The 27054-nt window shown below is 35.2% G+C and overlaps 1 protein-coding gene across 1 annotated transcript in view; it reads right to left on the reverse strand.

Annotated features, from left to right (window-relative positions):
* LOC136874533 (receptor-type tyrosine-protein phosphatase kappa) overlaps positions 1-27054 on the reverse strand; it is a 251010-nt gene that overhangs the window by 18684 nt on the left and 205272 nt on the right. The window contains exons 21-22 of the mRNA XM_068227831.1: positions 25421-25552; positions 8445-8596 (exon numbers count right to left, since the gene is read on the reverse strand). Of these exons, the coding sequence (XP_068083932.1) occupies positions 8445-8596; positions 25421-25552 (284 nt within the window). The remainder of the gene's footprint in view (positions 1-8444; positions 8597-25420; positions 25553-27054) is intronic.

The following is a 27054-nucleotide window of genomic DNA, read 5'->3' on the forward strand; positions in this document are numbered from 1 at the left end:
GAATGCCTGCATTATCTTTCAGATTTTTTGAATTACATCGTAACTGTTACTGGACTAGATTTCCTGATGTGAAAGGTCATGTTTAATCAACATTCAAGTCACAAAAATATCAACACTCGGACAATACTGGAAACAAATCTCAATACCAAGAGTAGCCTATCATTCGATATGGAGAGTATTGTGTGGGCAGTTTCAAACCTGGAGACAATGAAAGCATAGGAACAAATTGTCAATGAATAAAACCTTCAAAACTCTATTATAATTTGCAGATGCACTGTGTAAACATTATGAACAGTAGAATACTAACACACAATAAAAATATAAATAAACTAGCAGAATGTACCCCTCGCTGACAGGCCAATAATTGGTGATGTCAATGACTTCTGTTTCTACTGACGTATTCACAAAGACGCACATGAGATGCTGTCAGTTGGTACAGAATTATTTATTCACATCTATTTACAAATTAACACATACATAACCTTAATCACAGTACCACAAACAAAACACTTCACTCTGAGAACATCAACAAAGCCACCATTTTGACAAAAGCCAATCACTGAACATGGAGATTACAACCTTGAAACACAGTTGAAACAGATGAGTACTGACTGCCTACCTCGGCTTGTCAGTTAACACATCTTCACCAGTAAAACTCTTACTAAACACTAACTCATCAACCAATAACTCTTTTACCAATGACTCATAATTACCATCAAGACCACCTCCTTATATATGTGCCTGGCCAGGCTTCTAGAAAGTTACATTATAAAATATACATTTTTGAAAATTCAAGAGTGCCTAATACATAGATTATAATGTACAGAATATTCTCCATCGTTCTCATCTACCTATGCCTTTCTGGAAGTTATGGTGTGTTTCACAATTATGGATTTCAAATTATATATACAGGTAAAAATAAATTATATAATATTAATTTACAGGTATTTACATTAACTGAACTCATATGAATATTTATGTACAGCACTGTTTCATGACAAAACCTCACAAACAGTGTGATCATATCGTTGTACATATGATATAATAATAATAATAATAATAATAATAATAATAATAATAATAATAATAATAATAATAATAATAATAATAATAATAGTAATATTTCAAGATCGACATTTGCATTAGTTACCCGTGGGTGAGAGATTTTGCGAAGTGACGCATAATTTAGTTATGGGTTTGTTATGGACGATGGACAATGATAAACGGGGTTAAAAGTCAGGTTGTGAGTTTCACAAATAGGAAAAGTCCTCTCAGTTTTAATTACTGCGTTGATGGGGTGAAAGTTCCCTTTGGGGATTTGTAAATACCTAGGTATTAATATAAGAAAAGATCTTCATTGGGGTAATCACATAAATATGATTGTAAATAAAGGGTACAGATCTCTGCACATGGTTATGAGGGTATTTAGGGTTTGTAGTAAGGATGTAAAGGAGAAGGCATATAAGTCTCTGGTAAGACCCCAACTAGAGACTGGTTCCAGTGTATGGGACCCTCACCAGGATTACTTGATTCAGGAACTGGAAAAATCCAAAGAAAAGTAGCTCGATTTGTTCTGGGTGATTTCCAACAAAAGCATAGCATTACAAAACTGTTGCAAAGTTTGGGCTGGGAAGAACTGAGAGAAAGAAGATGAGCTGCTCGACTAAATGGTATGTAATACCAATATAATGGTCCGTTATTGGTATGTTCCAAACTGTCAGCGGAGAGATGGCATGGAAAGACATTGGTAGACAAATAAGTTTGAGTGGTGTCTTTAACCCACGAGTGGTCGCTCTATGAGATTTTCTCTCACATTATTCTTTATTGTGATATTACTTCACTGTGATGAATGGGAGGTGACTGTTCCCTCTTCTAGCTGAGTTTATAACTGTCGTGAGTAAAGCGATTCACATTTGAAGGGTAAGCACCCCCTCCCCTAGTCAGAACAAAGGTTCCTATGTGTCCGTGTGCGCTGCGTGAGAGTTTCTGTTGGTGTTATTTTGAAGTGGAGTGGGAAACTTACTCCTGTTGTACACGTTAGTATTTGTATTATGAGCACTTCTTTTTTTGGAAATGTTATTGTGTTCAGCAACCTTGCTTTGCATGTAAATGTTATTAGATATAATGCAAGTTTTGAGATTTAATTTTTTACAACTTCAGGAAGGAAGTTATTTTTATGTACATTGCATATGTTATTTTAAGTAGTAATTTGTGTCTTTAATAAACAGTTAATCATGTTCTGCTCCATGGCTAAATGGTTAGCGTGCTGGCCTTTGGTCACAGAATTCCCGGGTTCGATTCCCGGCAGGATCAGTAATATTAACCTTAATTGGTTAATTTCACTGACACGGGGGCTGGGTGTATGTGTCATCTTCATTATCATTTCATCCTCATCTTTACACGCAAGTCACCTACAGGTCAAATCAAAAGACCTGCATCTGGCAAGTCGAACTTTTCCTCGGACACTCCCGGCGCTAAAAGCCATACGCCATCTCTCTCTCACACACAGTTAATAATTTCATTTTTATATAAAATATATAAGGTAGAACTTTCGTTTTATTTCAGTAGTAAATTTCAGCCTTATGCCCCACAAAACTGTGGAAAATGTCCTATTTGTTTTAGTGTGAGAGAAAGTCTCACACGCGACCACTCACGTTACATTTCGGCTAGCGACCACTCGCGGGTTAAAAGTAGGAAAAGTAGGAAAGATCACAATATGAAGATAAAGCTGGAATTCAAGACGACAAATTGTGGCAAATATTCATTTATAGGATGGGGAGTGAGAGATTGGAATAACTTACCAAGGGAGATGTTCAATAAACTTCCAATCTCTTTGAAATCATTCAAGAAAAGGCTAGGAAAACAACAGATAGGGAACCTGCCACCTGAGCGACTACCCTAAATGCAGATCACTATTGATTGATTGACTGACTGATTGATTGATTGATTGATTGATTGTTTGATTGATTGATTGATTGATTGATTGATTGATTGATTGATTGATTGATTGATTGATTGATTGATTGATTGATTGATTGATTGATAATAGAAAACATTTTAGTTTGTCTTTCCTATTTTAATAATATCTATTTTGTATTCTGATATATTGCTTGATGATAATGCTTGTTGTTTAAAGGGGCCTATCATCGAGGTCATCGGCCCATTCTGATATATTAATGTTAATTTATTGTAGCTGATGATGTCCTTTAGGAGACGAAACATGTGCTAAATATAATAAATTACATATTGTACTGAATAGGCAGACCACTTGGTTATAATATTTAAGTCCATCTTGAATATTCAGTACCTGATTATAGTCAATGCCGGCCCCGTGGTGTAGGGGTAGCGTGCCTGCCTCTTACCCGGAGGCCCCGGGTTTGATTCCCGGCCAGATCAGGGATTTTTACCTGGAGCTGAGGGCTGGTTCGAGGTACACTCAGCCTACGTGATTAGAATTGAGGAGCTATCTGACGGTGAGATAGCGGCCCCAGTATAGGAAGCCAAGTATAATGGCCGAGAGGATCCGTCGTGCTGACCACACGACACCTCGTAATCTGCAGGCCTTCGTGCTGAGCAGCGGTCGATTGGTAGGCCAAGGCCCTTCAAGGGCTGTAGTGCCATGGGGTTTGGTTTGGTTTGGTTTGGTTTTTGATTATAGTCAATACAGGATTAGTATTCTTGAAATGAAGCTGTTAAAGCTTATTACTTGTAACATAGATGCTAGCCAAGCATATAAATACGCTCACATATATCAGAATTTAAAGATCAAGATTGGCAAAATTGGTAAAGACGTATCCTTTTTAAAGCAAGGTCTAACTCACAATCTCACCCCCAACGTTTTGAGACATAGGAAGATGAAATTCAAAAAACCTGAAAGAATTCTCAAAGCTCAAAAGAAAACTAAATAATTTAGTGAAATTTTTATTAAAAGTAAAATCAAATTTCTCTACAAGAAGAAAGCTCATTTAAACTCAAAACTTTATGAGGCACACCTCAAAGCCCCATTATCATTGGGCCCTATTGAATGGAACTCTTACCAAAAACATTTAAACATTAAACTTAACCTATTTTAAATTTAAAACAAAGAAATAAAGAGCATTATTTAAACAATGTGAAGTCTCTCCTGATATTTCCCCCGAACCAAGGGAAGACATAATAATAGAAATGCAATTCCATCCACCCATCAAGAATTTATCTGTATCCTTCAATACAACAGAAGAAACTATCCTCAGTAAAGGAACCCAAACATAATTGGCTCCATTCTAATAAATTGAAAGATAAGATAGATACAGTTGCAGAAATAGAACAATCAATACAAAAATTACCCTCAGATCAACAAGAAGAAACACGATACAAAATTAAAAAGAAACTAAAGGATATTTTAGTCAATCCTGACAGCAAAAATAAACCTAAACATACTAATAATAGACAATTAAAAGAACTTAAACAAAAGATTCAAGATAATAATGTTATAATTATAAAAGCTGATAAAGGTAATGTTACAGTCATTATGGAGAAAACTCAATATGTTGAAAAACCGGACATTTCTTCACAGAATGCAATATTTCAATAGTTGAGAAAGATCCCACTAATGGACTCCAGAAAAAGTTAAAACAAAATTTGAAAAACAATGTATTTCTGATGAATGAACAGGAAACTAGAAAGTTGCTTAATATGAATCCAAGACTTCCTACTGCTAGAGCGATACCAAAAATACATAATCCTGGGGTACCCATCAGACCTATTATTAATTACAGGACTAGTCCAACATATAAAATTTCACAATATGTACATAAATTTCTTCAAACACATTTCAAATTTCACAACAATAAATCTGTAAAGAATTCTGTTGAATTCTGTAACACTACCAAAAATTTAGAAGTATATTCCAATCACACAATACACTCTTATTATATTAAAAATAGTATCCTACTATTCCAATAAAAGAAACCATTAACATTATTAAAGAGAATTTGATCCAATTTAGCCACTTGAGTCTTCAAGAAATAAATAAATTTTTATTTGTCCTAACTTTGTCTTAAACAATAACTATTTTATGTTTAACAACAAAATCTACCAACAAAAAGGTCTTCCTATGGTTGCCCCAACATCAGGCATCTTAGACAAAATTTATATTTATCACATGGATAAAACTAAAATTATCGATAAACTTGAAGGTTTGTACCATTGGTCTAGATTTGTAGATGACATCTTTATAATACTAGATGAAAGAATTACTAATGGCCAGACCTTTTTAACCAACTTCACTCTCTTAATCCATATATCAAGTTCACACTTGACTCTGAAGTAAATAACACTCTAAATTATTTAGACTTGAAAATTACTAGAAATAACCAAAACATTTCAATTAATATTTTTAGAAAACAAAAATGCAGACCGTCAACATGATCAAAAATGATTCTTTACACCCGGGAACTCATAAAAGAGCCGGTTTCTGTAGTATGATTTGCTTTTAATATTCCACTTTCAACCCAGGATTTAGAAAAAGAAATTAATACCATTTAGCACATAAGAATGGCTATAATAAAGAATTTGTAAACAGGATTATAAATAAAGTAAAAAAAGAAGCCTATGACATTAGAAAAAGAATGAAAAGAAAAAGAGAATAAGAAATTTGCTGTATTTACATATAATAACAGTAAAATATATAGTATTATGCATCTATTCAAAAGATGAAATTTAAGAATTGCTTTTAGGACTAACAACATAAACTCGAAATTATTTTATAACACTCATATCGATAATAATAATATTAAATTCCAAAAATCGGGTGTTTACAACTGAAATGTGCTAGTTGTTTAAAAACTTATATTGGACAAACAGGAAGAAACTTCTTTACAATATATCAGGAACACACCAGAGTCAAGAAATACAACAGATACTCGGCCATGAGCGAACAAATTACAGATTCCAATCACATGTTTACAAACATAGACAATGACCTTAAAATACTGAAAACTGTAAATAAAGGCCATTTATTGAACATATATGAATATATTTGCATTTATCTAGACCAAAGGAACAATCCAACAAATAATATCAATGAGCTTTCTGAGAAGTATAACATTTTATATGAAGAACTAATAAAAGCGAGAGTTGGGTGGAAACGTCAGACTCTAACACGTCACATGCTTGGTGACACTCAGGTCAATCACACTAGGACACACCACCCTACTTCCCATCCACAATCCCGGCTCAGTGTAGGAACTACCACTACTTGTTTTAAAGCAGATACACACTTAACTCGGTAGAAGTGAATCCTTCTCCACTCATCGGGGCCAATAATAAGGAGTAAGTAACATGATTATATTATATTATATTCATTTCATCTTCCATTTTTCGTTACATACACTTAGTTTTTAATTTTATTTCAGATAAAATAATATCCATTACTACAAAGAACTTTGCCCCTATGGCCTCGACTTTAAATTCTGAAGCATTCAATATATATACTATCTAAGGAATGCATATCAAAGATCTAACAAATCTTTCATCAAGAGATATAAATCAAGTGTGCTATTCACAATAATTGATTATTTAAGATTTTATAAAGCACAACTAGTGTTTTCTAAGAATATCATCAAGAGTATAATGGACAATTCAACTGATTTTATCTATCATATGACTTACAATTATAACAAAATTTCCAAGATCTTATTTTAAATGTTGTAACCATACATCAATATTTTAATGTGTCTTTCCAATTTTAATAATATCTGTTTTGTATTCTGATATATTAAGGTTAATTTATTATAGCTGATGATGTCCCTTAGGGGATGAAATATGTACTAAATATAATAAATTATATACTGTATTGAATAGGCAGACCACTTGGTTACAATATTGAAGTTCATATTGAATATTCACTATTTAAGTGGTATGTTCCGAGCTGTCAGTGGAGAGATGGCGTGGGAGGACATCAGTAGACAAATAAGTTTGAGTGATTTATTTAAAAGTAGGAAAGATCACAATATGAAGATGATGCTGGAATTCAAGAGGACAAATTGGGGCAAATATTTGTTTATAGGAAGGGGAGTTAGGGATTGGAATAACTTACCAAGGGAGATGTTCAATAAATTTCCAAATTATTTGCAATAATTAAGAAAAGTCTTGGAAAACAACAGATAGGGAATCTGCCACCTGGGCAACTGCCCTAAATGCAGATCAGTATTGATTGATTGATTGATTGATTGATTGATTGATGGAATGACCACTAATTGAATAATTTTGTCAAGTCATGAATAAGTTATCCAGAAGATAGGAATTTATTTTGTCTTAAATTTTTGTGCAGCCATGAGTTCTGGCTAATTTTGTTATTTATTCCAGAATAATCCGGACTCTTTGTTGTCATCAACAATCATTTTAAATTTGTATGTGCACTAACGTGAGTTTTTGGAAGAATAACGTCATGCAAGAGACAAATTTTTATTTGATTTCTATTATTGTGAAGTGTTAAATTATTGAATAAATATCATGCCTTGTTTAATTGTGTGTTTTTATGTGTTATTATCAGCCCTTGTCCATTTAAATGCCTCTAATAAGCAGACAGCCTGCAAACAAACAGTCCATCTCTGGATTTCTCGCGTTGACTGCTGTTATAGTCAGGGAAAATGAGGGCAGTAAGTATGTATGTATGAAACTTCAGGTCGGTGGATTAAATGCTCAATTACTTCACAAATTCTGGTTTTAAGTGTTATTATTTCAGCCTCATATCCCAGTTTTGGAATTTTGAAATATTTGACTCTATATTAAGTAGGATGAAACACATTTCTTTGAAATGACAAGGAGAGTACATAAATAATTTCCCATACTACAGATTAATGTCTATACACTGATTATGTATTCCACTAGACCGTCAAATTACACACACACGCGCGTGCGCCTCTGGACTTTTATTTCTTAATCAGACTGTGCAGAAGGAAGATAATATTAATAATAATAATAATAATAATATAATAATAATAATAATGGCTACCAACTAAAATTTCTTAGGCCGATGAACACAGGTTCTCACCTGGGTGGTAGGCCTTTCATAGTTAATGGTTCCCTTCACCTTCCATCATCACATCTCTACTTGGAGAAGCCGGCAGAACCATACGAGAGGTGAACAAATTATTATTATTATTATTATTATTATTATTATTATTATTATTAAATGTGGACAGATAGAAGGGGAGGGAGACCAAAACAGCAGTGGATGGATTGTGTGAGAGAAGGGTTAATATGGAGACTGTTGGAAGATGATGTTTAGGACCAAAGAAGGTAAAAGAGGCCCATCAAAAATGCTGAATCCATCAGAATGGCAAAAGGTTGCATAGAAGAAGAGGAAGAAGAAGATTTTTACTACTATGCAAAGACAACAATGTTAAACTATAATAATTATCATCTAGGTTATAAAAAGAATATTTAATAAAGGATCTTACCGACAAATTACCAAGATTGGTCCCTTTCCTGTATATACCGTTTCAGTTTCTTTCCATAACATCAGCAAGCTGTTTGTGGAAGAGGGTATGCTTTCCTCACTGTGCCATCCCTTGAATTCCAAGAGTTGGACTTTTTCTTCCCGTGGGTGATCCTGGAGAAAATAAATAGTAATAATTGTATCCATATGCAAATGGGATATTATATGGACTCTGTTAGTGAATGAGTGTGCTGAGAATTCTGTATATGTCGTACTTGATATATATTCTAGAGTCTAGGTGAACTTTTAAGTGTGTGGACATTGTCCTCTCCCCTGAATATCATATGATTAATTCATAGCATACACAGCCCTGCCAAGATGACTGTTACCCAGCCAAATAACCTGAAGGTACTGGAGTATCACATCATCAGGGTCACAATGTCCTCAGCAACACTATATGGCTTTCTTGATTAAGTCCACAGCCTCTCATATCAAACAGCTCATTAGCTGATTTTATAAGGCTGAGTGAACCATGTTCCAGCCTTCAGTCCAAGATTTAAATCCTTAGAGAGGCCAGGAATCAAACACAGGACCTCTCAATAAGGGCAAACGTGCCACCATACATCACACAGCTTGCAATTATGTGTAAAAGAACATGTGGATATTTTTATACCTCAAGTTGTTTCGGCTTACATAGCACAACATAGTCAATGATGCTATGGTTAACTCCAAAACTGGAGATATATGAGGTGAATTAAGTTGATGTTGACATGCAGATTTGAGAATGAGCAAACAAATATAAAACTAGAATGGTTACGCACAGTATGTCAGACAGAGATGTTCATTAAGAAGTTGCTGAAGGAGAATCAAATCAAAATCAAAATCTCTTTATTTGCAAATGAGTTGTCTACCTCAGTGGCAAATGGTACACTAAAATACATTATTGTCAAGCACTAAATTTTAAATTAACAAGAGACGAAGAAAATTTCCCTAGAATACAATATTGTACAATTTACGCTAATAATTTTTTTCTATTAAACACACACATCATCCTTAATAAATTTATATTGTTTACAAAATTCTACTTATAATATCTCCTGTAATTACAAACATAGTCAACTCATATACAGTATGTGAAATTACTTCTAATAATACTATACAACTGGTATAAGATTAAAATTATCAGTGTATTTATTTACATATTTATATTGTACACATTTTGGAACCTAAGTAGCATAACGACCTGCTGCGTCTTAACCAGAGCCCCTTTTCAATCAGTTTGGATGGGATTAGAAATTAACCTCCTATCTTTTATCCCTCTAATAACTGATACAAAAAACTTAATATCAACAGAAGCTTCCCTAAAATATATTTTAGTGCAAGCCTTGGCATCTGCTACGCTACTTTTCTCTATTATTTTAATATTTGCATTCTCCAATAATCCTTTTTATATAAATACCGAAATCTTTTCAACCCTGATATCTTCAGCATTGCTACTAAAAATGGGAGCCGCCCCCTTCCATTTTTGGTTTCCAGCAACAATAGAAGGATTAAGATGAAAAAACTGTTTTATTTTAATAACCTGACAAAAAATCGCCCCTCTAATATTGTTAGCGTACATTATTGAAATAAACATTTTCATTAGAATAATTATTTTATCCTCAGTACTAATTGGATCTTTAGGAGGATTAAATCAAAGTTCTCTACGAAAACTAATAGCTTATTCCTCTATTAATCATATTGGTTGAATAATTGCCGCCATAGTAGTAGGAGAAAACCTATGGGAACTATATTTTATTATCTACACATTCCTTACCCTATCTATTATTCTAATGTTTAATGTTCATCGCATTTACCATATCAACCAAAACTTCTTAACAATAACTAACAACCAAATTACAAAGTCTTGTTTATTCCTCCTTCTTCTTTCCCTTGGTGGTTTACCTCCTTTCTTAGGATTTCTACCTAAATGATTGATCATCCAAACCTTAGTTGACCTAAATTATCAATTCATCGTTATCATCATAGTAATTATAACTTTAGTAACACTATTTTATTATCTTCGATTAACATTTCTTGCATTCCTATTCTCCTACACTGAATTAAAATTAACTTTAATAAGCTCCTACAATCGCACTTTTTTACCCCTTCTATTAACCTTTACCGGAATTTCAACATTGGGATTACCTTTCTGTTCTGTTATCTATTTTATGCTTTAAGGCTTTAAGTTAATAAAACTAATAGCCTTCAAAGCTATAAATAAAGACAGTGTCTTTAAGCCTTAATAGGTTTTACCTACTCCTTTAGAATTGCAGTCTAATATCATCATTGACTATAAAGCCTGGAAGGGGAGAATAATTCTCCTAAATAAATTTACAGTTTACCGCCTATAACCTCAGCCACCCTACCGCAACAATGACTTTTTTCAACTAATCATAAGGACATTGGAACATTATACTTCATTTTTGGTGCCTGAGCAGGAATGGTAGGTACATCTCTCAGCTTATTAATCCGTGCAGAATTAGGACAACCAGGTTATTTAATCTTTACTTTACCCCTACAGACAGTCCCCTACTTGGGCTGTCCAAACTCCGTAGACCAGGGGATGGAATTAATTTAATCACACACATATTTTATTTACAATATCCTGCACTGGTCGAATGCCTTCTAACATTTCATTTATTTTCTCTGTTGTTGTTTATTCTCTTCTTGAATATCTGTACAGATTTTGGAAAAGGATCAAACACTACCCCGGGTAAACTGTTCCACTCCTTCACGCCCTTCCCAATGAATGAAAATTTACCCCAATAGCTTCTACTAAAATTCCTTCTAATTTTATACTTGTGGTCAGTTCTGCCAATATAATTATTTTCCAACTGAAGCCTCTCATGGATTTCTCTCCATGCTTCCTCTCCTGTATAGGCTCTATATAATTCTATAAGTCTAGTTTTCTCCCTTCTGTTCCTTAAATTTTCCCACCCAAGTTCCTTTAACATTTCTGATACACTACTCTTTCTCCTGAAATCCCCTGTTACAAATCTTGCTGCTTTCCTCTGCACACCATCTAGTTCTTTTATTAGGTATTCTTGGTGAGGATCCCAAACACTGTTTGCATACTCCAATAATGGACGAACCATACTTAAGTAACTTTGCTCTCTTAATTCTTTGTTGCATCCTTTAAGTAGCCTCATTATGACACGTAACGATCTGTATCCTTTCCCAACAATGTCATCAACATGACCCTTCCAGTGCAAATTACTTTCAAATCTCACACCTAAGTATTTGCACTTGCCATCTTTTGGGATAACTAGCTCATCCAAAGTATATTCAAATTCAGTTTTAAAGCTCCTGTTTGTAAATGTTGTAACAGTTGATTTGCCTCCATTAACCTTCATATTATTTTCTTAAACCCATTCTTGGATACTCTCAAGGTCCCTTTGTAATTCTGAAGAATCCTCAATGTTATTTATTTCCCTATACACAATTATGTCATCTGCATACAATCTTATTTACGATGTTATATTGTTCCCTAAATCATTTGCGTATATTAAGAAAAGTAACAGACCGATTATACTACCCTGTGCAATTCCCTTCCAAACTTTATCTTCCTATGATATATTATTTCCTACTTTGACTTTCTGAACCCTTGAATTTAGAAATGTTTTTATCCAACGTATAACACTTACGTCCAATCCTATTCCCTCCAATTTATTTAATAATATTCCATGTTCCACTCTATCAAAGGCTTTGGAAAGATCTATGGCTATGCAATCTAACTGGCCTCCTGAATCCAACTGATCTGATATGTCCTGCTGAAATCCCACCAGTTGTGCCTCACAAGAAAATTTCTTTCTAAATCCATACTGGCTCCTCATGAACCAATTTTTATCATCACATATCCCTCTGATGTACTTTGCTATTAAACTCTCCAGTATTTTACAAACTATACTGGTCAGGCTGATTAGTCTGTAGTTCTCTGGTTTCCTTTTATCACCCTTCCCTTTATAAATTGGTATTATTATAGATTCCTTCCATTCCTTTAGTATTACACTATTACTTATGACATAGTCAAAGAGAAATTTTAAATAAGGCACTATGTACCACCCCATTGTCCTTAATACCTCCCCAGTAATTTGATCACTTCCTGCTGCTTTTCCTTGCTGAAGCAGTTGGATTTCTCTGAAAATATCTTAATTTGTGAATGAGAAGCTTCTTGTTTCCCTCTGTGTCTCTCCCTCTCTATCTTCTGTTACGGTTTCCAACTCCTGACAATCTTCTACTGAATCTCTGAATTCCCTACTAAATAGATTTGCTTTCTCAGTACCGGTATCTGTTAAATAGTGTTCATCCCCTTCTCTCACCATTGTAGGAATTTGGATTCCTTTTCCTTTTTGATTCCTAATATATGAATACAGCCTTTTCCATTTCCCTTTGTGGTCATTACCCTCTTGAAGTATGCAATTCATATAATTCTCTTTTGCTCCCTTTTTCACTCTATTCAGTTCCCTCATTAGCTGTTTTCTAGTTTCTCTATTCTCCCTACCCTCTTTGATTTTCCTGTTTAGTATTCTATATTTTCTTTTTAATTTTCTTATTTCCCTTGTATAATAAACAGAGTTCGAGGTCATTTTACCCTTCTTAGCAGGTACAAATCTCTTCTCTCCTTCCCAAATGATTCCTTTAAATTTAGCCCAAAGTGTATCCACATTATTCCCTTCACTTATCCAACAACTGAATTGTGATTTAAGGTAAGTCCCAAATTCATCAACTTTAGTTTTTCTGTACAATTTCTTGTCTTGTGTGACCCTCTTATTAAGCATTTTTGGTACAAGTCCTACATCCATTATTACAGCCTTATGGTTACCTATTCCTTCAATTACCTCAGTTTTATCAACAATTTCCCATGGTTTAACCAAGAATACATCTAACAAGTTATTGAGACGAGTTGGTTCTTGTACTACTTGTGTAAATCCTCCCTCCCAAATTAACTTATTTGCCAGTTTCTGTTCATGGACTTCACTTGCAGCTCTATTCCATTCAACTTCAGGCAAGTTTAGATCTCCCCCATTATTACCATGTCATTATTGTTTTTATGAGTATAATCTATTATTTTCTCAAATACTTCCATGTCTCTTTCCTCTCTTCCAGGCCTATATGTTCCTAAAATTCCCACCTACTTCATATTATCACACACTAATTTTATCCCTAATATTTCATCTCTTTCATCAGTAAACAATTCATGTGAACAATAAGTTTCCTTCACTAGAATAAACACCCCCCTTCCATTTTATCTCCTTGGTCTCTACGATAGACTGTATACCCTTCTGGAAATACTTCTGTATTACCCACCCCTTCACTCAACCATGATTCCACTATCACCACATCAGTCTCATAAGATTCCATCACTGTACCGAATTTTAATTGTTTATTTACTACACTCTGACAGTTTACCAAGAGTAATCTCAGACCCCCTTCCTCCCTAAAACTTGACTGTTGCAATTGGGTAACATTTGACTCATGAATTGAGAACTTCCCTGGAACCCAGATCCCACAATTGAGGAAAAGCTTGTGTGATACCTAACTCTGTCATCACAGCCTTCCACTTCTTCGATGTACATTGAGATCCGCTATCCGATAATAACCTCCTAGGCGTACCTAATTCCTGAACATTCTTGTCACTAATAATCTTACTACAACTAAGACCTGTCGCTTTTCGCACGATCAATAAAACATTGACACACTGACTACTCGAAACTTCAATACCATCCTCTAACATGACTTCTATTTGATTGTCTACTGCTTTAGCATACTTATGTGGTATCGGATATCTCGGTCCAGCAAATATACTTTGATCCAGCACTGAAAATGAGTGTTCATACACATGTGTTTTACCAGGTTTCGTAGCTTACAAATTCTTCTTTCACCAGAATGAACACTCCCCCTCCCACCATTCCTATCCTATCTCTACGATCCACACTCCAGTGCGGTGAAGAGCTAATTATGACCCTCAGAGGTAAGATTTCCAAACTACCTGACTCAGAAGTAATTGTAGTTAATATGCCACCCAGGTATGACCTTTTAGAGGATTCGTGTGTGAACAAAGCTATACATGATGTCAATATAAAAATCAAGAGATTATGTAATGGTTTTAGAAATGTCTATGTAGTAGATACTTTAGGTTTTGGCAGGCATATGTTCACTAGGCATGGGCTACATCTGAATGGTAATGGAAAAGTAACTCTCTGTAGACAAATTGCTACAATTATCAACAGAGATTTGCAAACTAATCTGTACTTAAGAAAACCCATACCACTAAACTGGCACATACAGGGAAACTTGCCAGAAAACCCAGATCATTAAATCAAGAACTATGTACAAGGAAGGAATTAGGTAGGATGTTTAGATCTTTAGTTCATGACAAGCACACTGCGTGGGTTGGTTTTTTAGCTTTGATTGAGAAATGGATTAACATGGTTCAGCATGATAGTACGAAATTCACTCCATTAGAGGTTAATTTTGGCAGCAATTCAAGGAATTAGCTGACAAAAGTACTAGGTATTACACAGGAACCTCAGCGGGACTCTCAGATATATGTCAGATTAGCGAGAGAGAATTTGATTAAAGCGGCTGAGAAGCATAGCAGACAGCAGAAACGTCAGGTGTTAGACGAATTTCAGGTAGGAGATTCTGTTCTGTTACGTGTTCCCATGCTCTCGTCCAGTGAAGAGAAGGTGACGAAGAAATTCCTTTTGTTGTATCAGGGTCCATTCCAGATTCATTGTCGGGTTGGTCCTTGTGCATGCAGATTGAAAGATGGTAATCGTGTCATGTTGGGCACTTATAATATTCGTTCTCTGAGACGATATATTTCTGCGAATTAAGGGTAATGTCTCCCAGGTGTTGTTTTGATAACATTAAATGTACTTGAGTTAGAAAACGTGAATTCATGTATAGGTTGTGAACCTAAACCTGACACTATTGTAGAACCCATGAGTAACTTGGGATTTTTTTTTTTGAAACTGCAGAAGGAAATTAATGCAATAATTTTCTAAGTAGTAATATATTTTGCAATGAAAACAAGAGATTGCTTGCGGCCATCTAAGAGAGGTAAGCCACGTGTGATTACGTGTGTGTGGTGTATATATTATGATAACCTGGAACTGCGGAACACTTTGATGCTGAAGTGCAAAGATAGAGTTATTTACCTGTTGTTATGCTGTAAATATTATGAGTGTTGCTGACAAACTTTCGGAAGAAAATCGGTAGGAATTATGTAATATGGTATCATTGAAACAGACACTCTACAGTGAGATACAAGTTTTGATTATGTATGTTTTTTTAGTAAGTGTTTGTAAGATGTAATGATGTATATATCAGCCGTATTGGTGTAGTGTTATTTTCATATATGTTATATCTGTAAATAACAGGAAGGCGTATGTAACCGTCCAGGCTTCTCCAGCCAGACTAATTTAATATACTATCATTTTACGCGATATCATTTGATATCAAGTTTATCCGCCATCGGCAATTATTCGTAATAACATATTTATTCTACGTCAATCATTTGTATACAAGGAATCATGGTATATAATTATAACATCATTTATTATTTAAATTATTATATTAGGTAGGATAGGAATTCATTATGTATTGTAAATATGGTCAATATGTTGAGACATAGTTGTTGTCATTTCATCTCATATTTCAGGTAGGAAAAGGTTATTCTTATAGCGGGGGAAAATTACATGAGTCATTGGGTTAAACTCATGAGCAAGGCAGTACACAGCGACCTGCGTGCAAGGCTAGGCTTGCAGACTACATCATCGCCATGCCTACTGGACTTATCAAGAAGAAAGAAGAGAGGGAGATGATAATGCGATCCACAAATCAGATGCTTCGTTATAGAGAGAATTGATTTTGAGCTATTATCAAGAGTGGGGAGAGCCTGGTGATATATTATGTAGCGCGGAGCAACCCTCGAGATACAATACGGACTCACGGAGTCTCGGATACACTCACATCGCTACTTCTGCTGAGTACCGCACTGGAGTGTGTATCGTAGAGATAGGATAGGAATGGTGGGAGGGGGAGTGTTCATTCTGGTGAAAGAAGAATTTGTAAGCTACAAAAAAGTAAAAGATGAGACACAAGAAATTCTAGGTGTAAGGCTCATTTCTAAAGATAATAGGCAACTTGATATATTTGGAGTGTACAGATCGGGAAAGGGTAGCACTGACGTGGATTCGGAATTATTTGATAGGATAGTCAGCTATGTGGGAAACGACATGGAAAGAAATGTGATTGTAGCGTGAGATCTGAATTTGCCAGATGTAAATTAGGAAGGAAATGCGAACGACAGGAAGCATGACCAACAAATGGCAAATAAGTTAATATGGGAAGGACAGCTGATTCAGAAAGTGATGGAACCAACCAGAGGGAAAAATGTCCTGGATGTCGTGCTGATAAAACCAGATGAGCTCTATAGGGAAACTGAAGTAAGAGATGGTATTAGTGATCATGAAGCTGTTTTTGTGGTAGTTAAAAATAAATGTGATAGAAAGGAAGGTCTTAAAAGTAGGACTGTTAGGCAGTACCATATGGCTGATAAAGCAGGCATGAGGCAGTTTCTAAAAAGTAACTATGATTGGTAGAAAACGGTAAATAAAAATGTAAACAGACTCTGGGATGGGTTTAAAGAAATTGTTGAGGAATGGGAAAACAGGTTTGTACCTTTAAGGTTGATAAGGAATGGTAAAGACCCACCTTATTATAATAGAGAAATAAAGAGACTAAGAAGGAGGTGCAGATTGGAAAGAAATAGAGTTAGAAATGGCTGTGGAAGTAAGGAGAAATTGAAGGAACTTACTAGAAAATTGAATCAAGCAAAGAAGGCAGCTAAGGATAACATGATGGCAAGCATAATTGGCAGTCCTACAAATTTTAGTGAAAAAAGGAAGGGTATGTATAGGTATTTTAAGGCAGAAACAGGTTCCAAGAAGGACATTCCAGGAATAATTAATGAACAAGGGGAGAGTGTATGTGAGGATCTTCAAAAGGCAGAAGTATTCAGTCAGCAGTATGTAAAGATTGTTGGTTACAAGGATAATGTCGAGATAGAGGAGGAGACTAAGGCCAAAGAAGTAATAAAATTTACATATGATAACAATGATATTTACAATAAGATACAAAAGTAGAAAACTAGAAAAGCGGCTGGAAATGATCAGATTTCTGGGGATATACTAAAGACAATGGGTTGGGATATAGTACCATATCTGAAGTACTTATTTGATTATTGTTTGGTCGGAGGAGCTATACCAGATGAATGGAGAGTTGCTATAATAGCCCCTGTGTATAAAGGAAAGGGTGATAGACATAAAGCTGAAAATTACAGGCCAGTAAGTTTGACATGCATTGTATGTAAGCTTTAGGAAGGCATTCTTTCTGATTATATTAGACATGTTTGTGAAATTAATAACTGGTTTGATAGAAGGCAATTTGGTTTTAGAAAAGGTTATTCCAGTGAAGCTCAACTTATAGGATTCCAGCAAGATATAGCAGATATCTTGGATTCTGGAGGTCAAATGGACTGTATCGCGATTGACCTGTCTAAAGCATTTGATAGGGTGAATCATGGGAGACTACTGGCAAAAATGAGTGCAAATGGACTAGACAAAAGAGTGACTGAATGGGTTGCTATATTTCTAGAAAATAGATCTGAAAGAATTAGAGTAGGTGAAGTTTTGTCTGACCCTGTAATAGTTGAGTGGGGAGTTCCTCAGGGCAGTGTTATCGGACCTTTATGTTTTCTTATATATATAAATGATATGAGTAAAGGAGTGGAATCGGAGGTAAGGCTTTTTGTGGATAATGTTATTCTCTATAGAGTGATAAATAAGTTACAAGATTGTGAGCAACTGCAACGTGACCTCGAAAATGTTGTGAGATGGACAGCAGGCAATGGTATGTTGATAAACGGGGCTAAATGTCAGGTTGTGAGTTTCACAAATAGGAAAAGTCCTCTCACTTTTAATTACTGCGTTGATGGGGTGAAAGTTCCTTTTGGGGATCATTGTAAGTATCTAGGTGTTAATATAAGGAAAGATCTTCATTGGGGTAATCACATAAATGGGATTGTAAATAAAGGGTACCGATCTCTGCACATGGTTATGAGGGTGTTTAGGGGTTGTAGTAAGGATGTAAAGGAGAGTGCATATAAGTCTCTGGTAAGACCCCAACTAGAGTATGGTTCCAGTGTATGGGACCCTCACCAGGATTACCTGATTCAAGAACTGGAAAAAATCCAAAGAAAAGCAGCTCGATTTGTTCTGAGTGATTTCCGACAAAAGAGTAGCGTTACAAAGATGTTGCAATGTTTGGGTTGGGAAGAATTGAGAGAAAGAAGAAGAGCTGCTCGACTAAGTGTTATGTTCCGAGCTGTCAGCGGAGAGATGGCGTGGAATGATATTAGTAGACGAATAAGTTTGAATGGCATTTATAAAAGTAGGAAAGATCACAATATGAAGATAAAGTTGGAATTCAATAGGACAAACTGGGGCAAATATTCATTTATAGGAAGGGGAGTTAGGGATTGGAATAACTTACCAAGGGAGATGTTCAATAAATTTCCAGTTTCTTTGAAATCATTTCGGAAAAGGCTAGGAAAGCAACAGATAGGGAATCTGCCACCTGGGCGACTGCCGTAACTGCAGATCAGTATTGATTGTATTGTATTGTATAACAGAACTACTATTAGAACTTCTACTGTGAACATCTACTTTTAACGACGTTATTGATTCTGAGACAGTGTGTGGTCTCTCCGAGACATAGTTACTTTTGTACAGTGTGTTGTCGCTTCGATACAGTACTTAGCTGCGGTTATGTTATCGGATCTGCGTGAGACGAAACAAGCTTATGGCTTGTGTTATATTCAGTAAATCTTCTGGATGAAGAACTATGTTTAGTTCAAGTCCAAGGAATTTGGTACAAGCCTGTACCGTATAAATAGTATAACTCAGTTGGATTGAGATTTCTACTAACATGGAAAAATTCCTATCTCTGAATTTTCTCCTCATATGATCAACGCTGATCAGTTTTTACAAGTATAAGGCCAGTGTCTAATTTAAAGACTAGGCAATTAGGGAGTGCTAGTCCAGATAGCCCGTACCACATCAGAGAAGGAAGGATGTCCATGGAGCAATTTCTACATCGAGAAGAAGAGAACGAGTAACCACGGAAACCAGATGACTTCAACGGAAACTGCAATTGGTGAGCTTCAATTAGATAAAGCAAGCAAATAGTAATTTGAGTAACGTAAATTCTAAATCCCTCCACGCTTTAAGGAACTTTTCAGATTCATCTAATTTTTTTTGTATAATAAATTCATTTGTATTTTATATTGTGTTAATTTTCTTTCTCAAACGATACTTAATGGTTAATTATTTAAAATCCTACCCCTGTGATTTAAGTATAAGTCTCTATGCAAGTAAATATAAATTTTGGTTTACAGTTTTCTTTAAAACTGTAACCCTGGCACCCAAACATCACATAGAGAAATGGGAAACTATGGAATGTTAATTGTTTCTATTTGCGTGGCAATTTGCGGGCAAGCCACACATAGTTTATTTGATATTCATGTGTCCCAAGGTAATAACTTTCGTCTCCTCAAGTGAGAAGCTTAGGGTCGAACAGTTACAACATCTATAAGTAGCAAGGAATGTTCTTTGAAATAGATCTTTCCTGTCGAGACCCGGAGCCACTGAACGAATAGCCACAGTTCATCTAGTTGCACACTCAAAAGATTACAAGGAACATACAGAAGAAGGAAAGATGAAGAGAAATCCACTTATTTTACAAAATCATTTCTGTTGGAACCATACCTTCATCAAGTTGTTTGGTTTGAGACATGTTAGACAGACAGTGGAAGTAAATAAGAAAAGCATACCTTGAGAATTTAGAATTTCCAGCATGTATGCAATAATGTAGAGTACCTTATGTCATTTTAAGATTAGTATCAAACTACTAACCTTAAGAACAGATAACAATACACCTATACTTTTCCAGAAAAATAAATATGAGTAGAGTTATTTAACCAGCCTTTGTGGTTCCATGTTTATATACCATGCAGTAAGACAGATCGAAAATACCACCTGACCATTCCTTGCCTTAGTTTTAGGTTTACATTTTCATTATGTAAGAATGACTTCAGTTTTGCGAAGATGAAGGAATTCATTACGAGTATAAATAAAGGACAAGTCACCTGTGGGATCAACGTTTCCTTCTCAGATGCCATTCTGGTAAAGAAGGAAATACTTTGCAAATATTCCGTAGATAGTATGGGTGAATCTTATATTTCTCTGAGGAAGAAAAACATACCAGTCTATGTAGTGTACCAGTCTTAATAAGCTGCCTCTGTGGATCCGTGGTAGAGTGTTGGCCTCCAAATCCCAAGATAGCGGGTTGAAACCCGGCAGAGGTAGTCGGATTTTTGAAGGGCGGAAAAAGGTCCATTCGACACTCCATGTCGTACGATGTCGGCATGTAAAAGAACTCTGGTGATACATTTGGTATTTACCCGACAAAATTAATTAAATCTCAGCCATAGACGCCCAAGAGAGATCCGGTTTACTCTGTCTGCCATCTAGTGGACCTAGAGTAAAACGGAACGTCGAAATTGACGAGCAGACAGCCAGATGGCGTCAAATCGAAATGTCTGTACACGGTAGCTGAGGCCATACGATTATTATTATTATTATGATTATTATTATTATTATTATTATTATTATTATTATTATTATTATTATTATTATTATTATTATTATTATTATTATTATTATCAGTCTTAATTTGTCATCATATAGTCATCATCATCATCAACATCATCATCATTGTCCAACCCTCCTAGCATGTTGGGTAGAGTAGCTGTAAATGAACACTCTCCAATGCTGTCTGTCCAAAAATGTTTTATTGTTCATGACAAATTCCCAACTCCATCCTCTGCCCTCCACATCTTCTCTCAGTTGGTTTATCCATCATTTTCTTGGTCTTCTGCATGTTAGTCTTCTTTCCATTTAAGTATGTGATATTCTAATGCTATTCATTCTTTTAAGATGCCCAAACAGTGTGGAAGTCTTTCCTCTACAGATTCAGTTAATCCTAGTGTGTTCAGATCTCTTCATTCTTTATATTGATCAAGCCATGTCTTATATATCATACAGTACGGTACATAGAAATATTATAGAGAAAGAAGAGCTTACAGAATCAGAGTTATATTTTGGTTTCAATATCACAGATGTGGCAGATAACTTTAAAATTACTTAATTTGAGAATTAATATAACTGTTAACTTTCTCCAGTCTGTCAAAACACCAAATATAACACTTAGAACACTATAATATACAAAGGTCGATCAAATTTAAACAGGATTTTTGTTCCGGAACATCAACAGTTTGTAGGACTGGCCCTGCGCTTCTGATATGTTTAGATGAGACCATTAGGAGGGGGAGAGCGTGCTGTTAGATATTTCCTGCCGTTTTGTCAGTAACGCTCACAATGTCAGAGCAACAGGTGAACCCCTGCACTGCGCAATGCATAATTATAAAATTTCTTGCTCGTGGAGGAGTTACAACGTCGGAAATTTGCCAGAGATTTACTGCATAGTTCGGTGGTCAAACATCATCAAGGATGCGTATGTTTGCCTGGCATAAAAAGTTCAAGAAATAACGAGAACATGTGGAAAATCAGCAACACGATCGCCATCCTCGGACCTGCATTACAGACGAAAATATTTGTGCGGTTAAACAAATTATTGATAACGTCGACGGACATGAGCAACGCACAATCAATGCTGCTTACTACTGCAAGCTGTTGAACAAGGCGAGGGTTGCATATCGCCGCAAAAGACGAGAGCAACCGATTCGACAGGTCATCCTCACATACTGCAGATCTGTCTCCAAGCTACAGGAAATGCACTGGAATGCCCGGACTTATTGCCCTGCAATTTCCATTTGTTCAGACCTTTTAAAGAAGCTCTAGGGGGATAATGATTTGAAGATAACGAGAGTGTGGAAGACTATGATCTTCATTTTTGTGTTGACGTTTAACTAATAAGATAAGATGTGTTTCCAGGTAATCGCATTGAGGTATATCATTTTTTATTATTATTGTTATCAGATTCCCCTTGATTTGATTTTTATCAAGAACTGATGATGACTCCAAGGGAGTCGAAACCGGTCTTATAAATTAATATATTTTATAATGTGTTGAATGGTGGAACATCCCTCAAACTCTATCTTATTAGCGTGGAAGACTTAGTGCACAACTGGCTGGTGACATGACCCTGTTCTTTTCACAATGAGGGCATCAAAAAGCTCCCCATACACGGGAATTAATGCATTTCCAAAGCAGGAAACTATGTGGAAAAATAAATTGTAATTGCCTTGTGTTTTTCAATACATGAATTTAAATTTAAAAAATCCCATTTATATTATTGATCCCCCCTCGCACTTGTAAAAAATACACTCGAAAGAAGGGCCGGCATTTTTATGTAATATCAAAGTGCAAATATGTATATAAAAATGTAGTAAATATCAGTGAATATGTAACTAAATATGTAATATTCTAAACATATGTACAATTCATAAAATATGTAATAGTATTAATGCACTAAATTTATGAAAAAGTTAGTAAATTCCTTTTATTATGAATTACGGTTATGATATGAGACAAAAAACTGTTTTAAATACCTCTCCATTTTATGACAAAGTTATCGTTATTGCTTTAGATAATTTATATAGTCAACTACTTTCTAAATAATCAAATTAAAGGCAAAATCAAAATACTGCAAATATTTAAAAGTAATGTTATGCATTGTAAATCACAGAGTATATTACACAGAGTACTGTTGGACCTAATTTCCTGTTGCCCTGAAAATGAAACAAACATTTTTACTAAATGAAGTTAACACAGAGAATCTTTTAAACCCCTATTAAGTAGCACAAATAGTACAGTAAATTTATCATGATGCACAGTGTGTCACCAAGTACTTCTCCATGTTTTCCATTGTGATGGTTTGGCACTAATCCAATGAAGTTCTCTTGTAGGCTGAGAAGGACTGTTCAACATCGCAGGTAGTCACTGGTGCATATTTTAAAAGAAAAACTAATTAGGAGGAATATATTCCAGGGGCTCTTCTTGTTCATTACTAATGATCTTGCAAAGAGATAGAGAACTTTAATAATCTAGATTTTGTTTCAAGACAGCATGGAGTTTGTTAGAAACTCTGATCAATGAAAGGAGAAAGGATTTCTGCTGTCGTATAGAGTTGAGGCACTCGGCCCTACTGTATTTCACCGACAAATGGTTAGAAATTACTATTTTCAATGACTTTTAAAGCCAACTTCAGTAACTAAAATATTGACTTTAGCAACTAAAATATAGTCTATATGTGAAATTCACCAGTTATTTTACTATAGTCTGAAAATTAAATGAGCAGATACAATTTTTAATTATTGATAATTAGCCTACTTAGATATGTACAAAAATGTTACTTTCTTCACATGCTATATAAAAATATGTCTTATTACTAAGAATATGTAAAATAAAAAACACAGGGTTAACCATATCAGAACCACAATTTGCTGATGCGTTTGATTTTTTTTTGTCTACAAGTAAAAGAATGGAATCTGTTATTACATAAGAATCTGCACCCAACTTATAAGTTATCAAATATTTACATATAATGGTTAGTCCATACCAAAGTTAATAAACAATGTTAATGAAAACATTTCTCCACATGTTAATAAACTTTTGTTAACAAACTTCTTCAACATTATGTCCACACCAAATTAGCTGTTTGTGAGGTTGCAGTTGATAGGGTCAGGAAGAAGAAAATACTTACAGCTGCAGCTTTCATTATTTTAGTGGGTACAATTATAGGAAAGCGCAGACATGAAGTGTGGCAAAGAAAGATGCTGGAAAGGCAAGTAGAATTAAGTTTGATAGAACACTTATGTCAGAACTTTTAATTCATGATGCAGCAGGTTTTCAAAATTCTCTTGAAATTGCCCCCAAATAACTTTCAGTTCTTGTTGACAGTAATTGGGTCTGAAATTGCAAGTAATGGTATAGATTATCGGAAAGCCGACTCCACTAATGACAAGCTGATATTTTTATTGATAGGCTATAACTTTAAAGATTCTAGCAACTGGTGATATTTCACTTATATACCTATTTGTCTAGAGTATCAAAACAAGCAATTTTAGTTATATTGTCTGAGGTGTTTGAAGCTTTATACAACAATATCAAGGAATTGGTAAAGGTACGAAATAAAGATAATTTTCATTTAACCTACTTAGTTAGGATAGGATAGGATAGGATAGGATAGGATAGGATAGGATAGGATAGGATACAAGCGATTATGGGTGGTTAGGTTATTCAGCAAGGAGCAAAGCTGGAAATGAAACTACATTAGAACACAGCTAAAAGAATATCATACAGAATTAAAGGTACTGTATATTTGAACTTTTGCTTGCGATTTGATAGTCAATTTTTAGAAGAAATAAAAATAATTGTATTCTGCACTATGAATCTGCGTGCTCTAAATTGCATCCTTGCACATGTGTGAACTGAAATGTTAACGAAAACACGTAATGTTAACGAAAAGTTTCATTCACAAAAGTTAAAGAAACTTACTTTATCAACATGCTCGAAAAGTTAATGAACATGCTATTTTGTTTATTAACATACAAAAATGTTCAAGAACATTTTCCATTAACATTCTTTATTAACAAAGTTAACGAAAACATCTTGGTCTGGACGCACCTAGTCTATTTTTTTACACATATGTTATAGTGTTTTAAGTGTTATATTTTGTGTTTTCGCAGACTGAATCATAAATAATGTGAACATTTTTTTTTCAAGTACACACATGAAGAGAAGGTGTAACTAAAAATTTCCTCAAACATGAGTCATTACACGAACATCTAAATATCTTAAATCTTACCTTGCTATTATCTGAGATCTCTAAGAAATGATGATTCCACTTGTCCTGTTTATTCAAATTATATTGCTTCACTTCGATAGAGGGTGTTGGGCTCAAACTCTTACTAGTAGATGGTCGAAATTCTACAGTTGACTGTTAACAAAAATTGTATATCAGTTTCAATGCACAGATAATATTAAAGAGCTTGGATAATACAGTACAAAGAATATTGTCAAATGTGTATAATCACTACAAATATTCAAACTGAAATCAGTATATGATTTAGATTCTGAGGTTTCAATCAATATAAGATGCAATAGTCACATAAAAGTGAAAAGGTTCGATTGCAGTCCAGGCTGGAGATTTTAACTGTGTATGGTTGATTTCTCTGGCCAGTGGACTGGGTGTTTGTGTTTGTTTTAATACACTTCTCTTAATTTATGCACAACACATTACACTACCATCTACCGCAGAAACACGCAATTGCGACAGTGGCATACGCTGGGATCAAGACATGGGCTACCACTAGGCTTAGGTTACCCCTTTTCGATAATTGGTTTAGTGAACGTGAAGTCTTCAGCGTTTTGAGTTGCAGCCAATAGCCAATGGAGAAGCCTGCTGTATTGTCAAGGCTGCTTTACAAGGTACTGCCCTGGCGTCTGTCATTGACAATACCCAACACCTGATCAGTGGAGATAGTAGCCTAAGGTTTAGCAAATTAAAGTCTGGTTTTGTGGCTAAATGGATAGAATGCTTGCCTTTGGTCCAATAGCCCTGGTTCAGTTTTCAGATCAACCCCCTCATACTGTAATTCCCTTGGCTTGGGGACTCGGTATTTATGATGCCTTTGCCATTCATTTTATCCTCATTTGGTCACCACCAAGCCTATACAGATGCCATGCACCATTATTATTATTATTATTATTATTATTATTATTATTATTATTATTATTATTATTATTATTATTATTGTATGAAATAAACATGTAGAATTTTATAGTGGTCGTACCCATCGTTCACTGGTTAATTAGCTTCCTCGGGAGGTCAGTGGTGGTGTCCGACCCATGATTACGGGTATCGATTCGAACCAACAAAAGAGAATACTAAACCAGAAAGAATGCATTTCATTTTAGCAGATCTTCCTATAAGAAGAAAACTATACAGTATTACTCGTATAACAGCAGCCCTGCAATGTCTTCCTACAAGAATGAGGAAATGAACGGGAGTGAAATACCAGCGCTCTGTTACCTGAGTATGACGTGAGGAAGTATATACGATGAGTAACACATGGTTGATAGTTAGCAGTGGCGATCTGGCAGAACGAAGCCTAGCACAACTATCAGCCTGTCACCCCAGTCCCAGCACATATCGGACATACGTCAGCAAGCTGCTTGTGGTGGGCCCAGGGGAGAGGGACGAGAGTCTAGGCTGCAATATCAGTCTCCGATGCCTTGCTCTCAGAAATACATGCAACGCGCAACGTTTTTTCTCACTGCTTTCAAGTTTTTTAAATGGAAGAATCTGTCAGATGCTTACATTATAATGTGCTTTAGACTTCCATAATTCTGAATTGAGGTTTGGGCTTCACCGATAGCCTTGGTAGCCCTCAGTATACACCACTGAATAGCGAACATATTCCTTCCCATAGAGTTCAT

The sequence above is a fragment of the Anabrus simplex genome, chromosome 5 (genome assembly GCF_040414725.1).
Source record: "Anabrus simplex isolate iqAnaSimp1 chromosome 5, ASM4041472v1, whole genome shotgun sequence".
Classification (NCBI taxonomy): domain Eukaryota; kingdom Metazoa; phylum Arthropoda; class Insecta; order Orthoptera; family Tettigoniidae; genus Anabrus; species Anabrus simplex.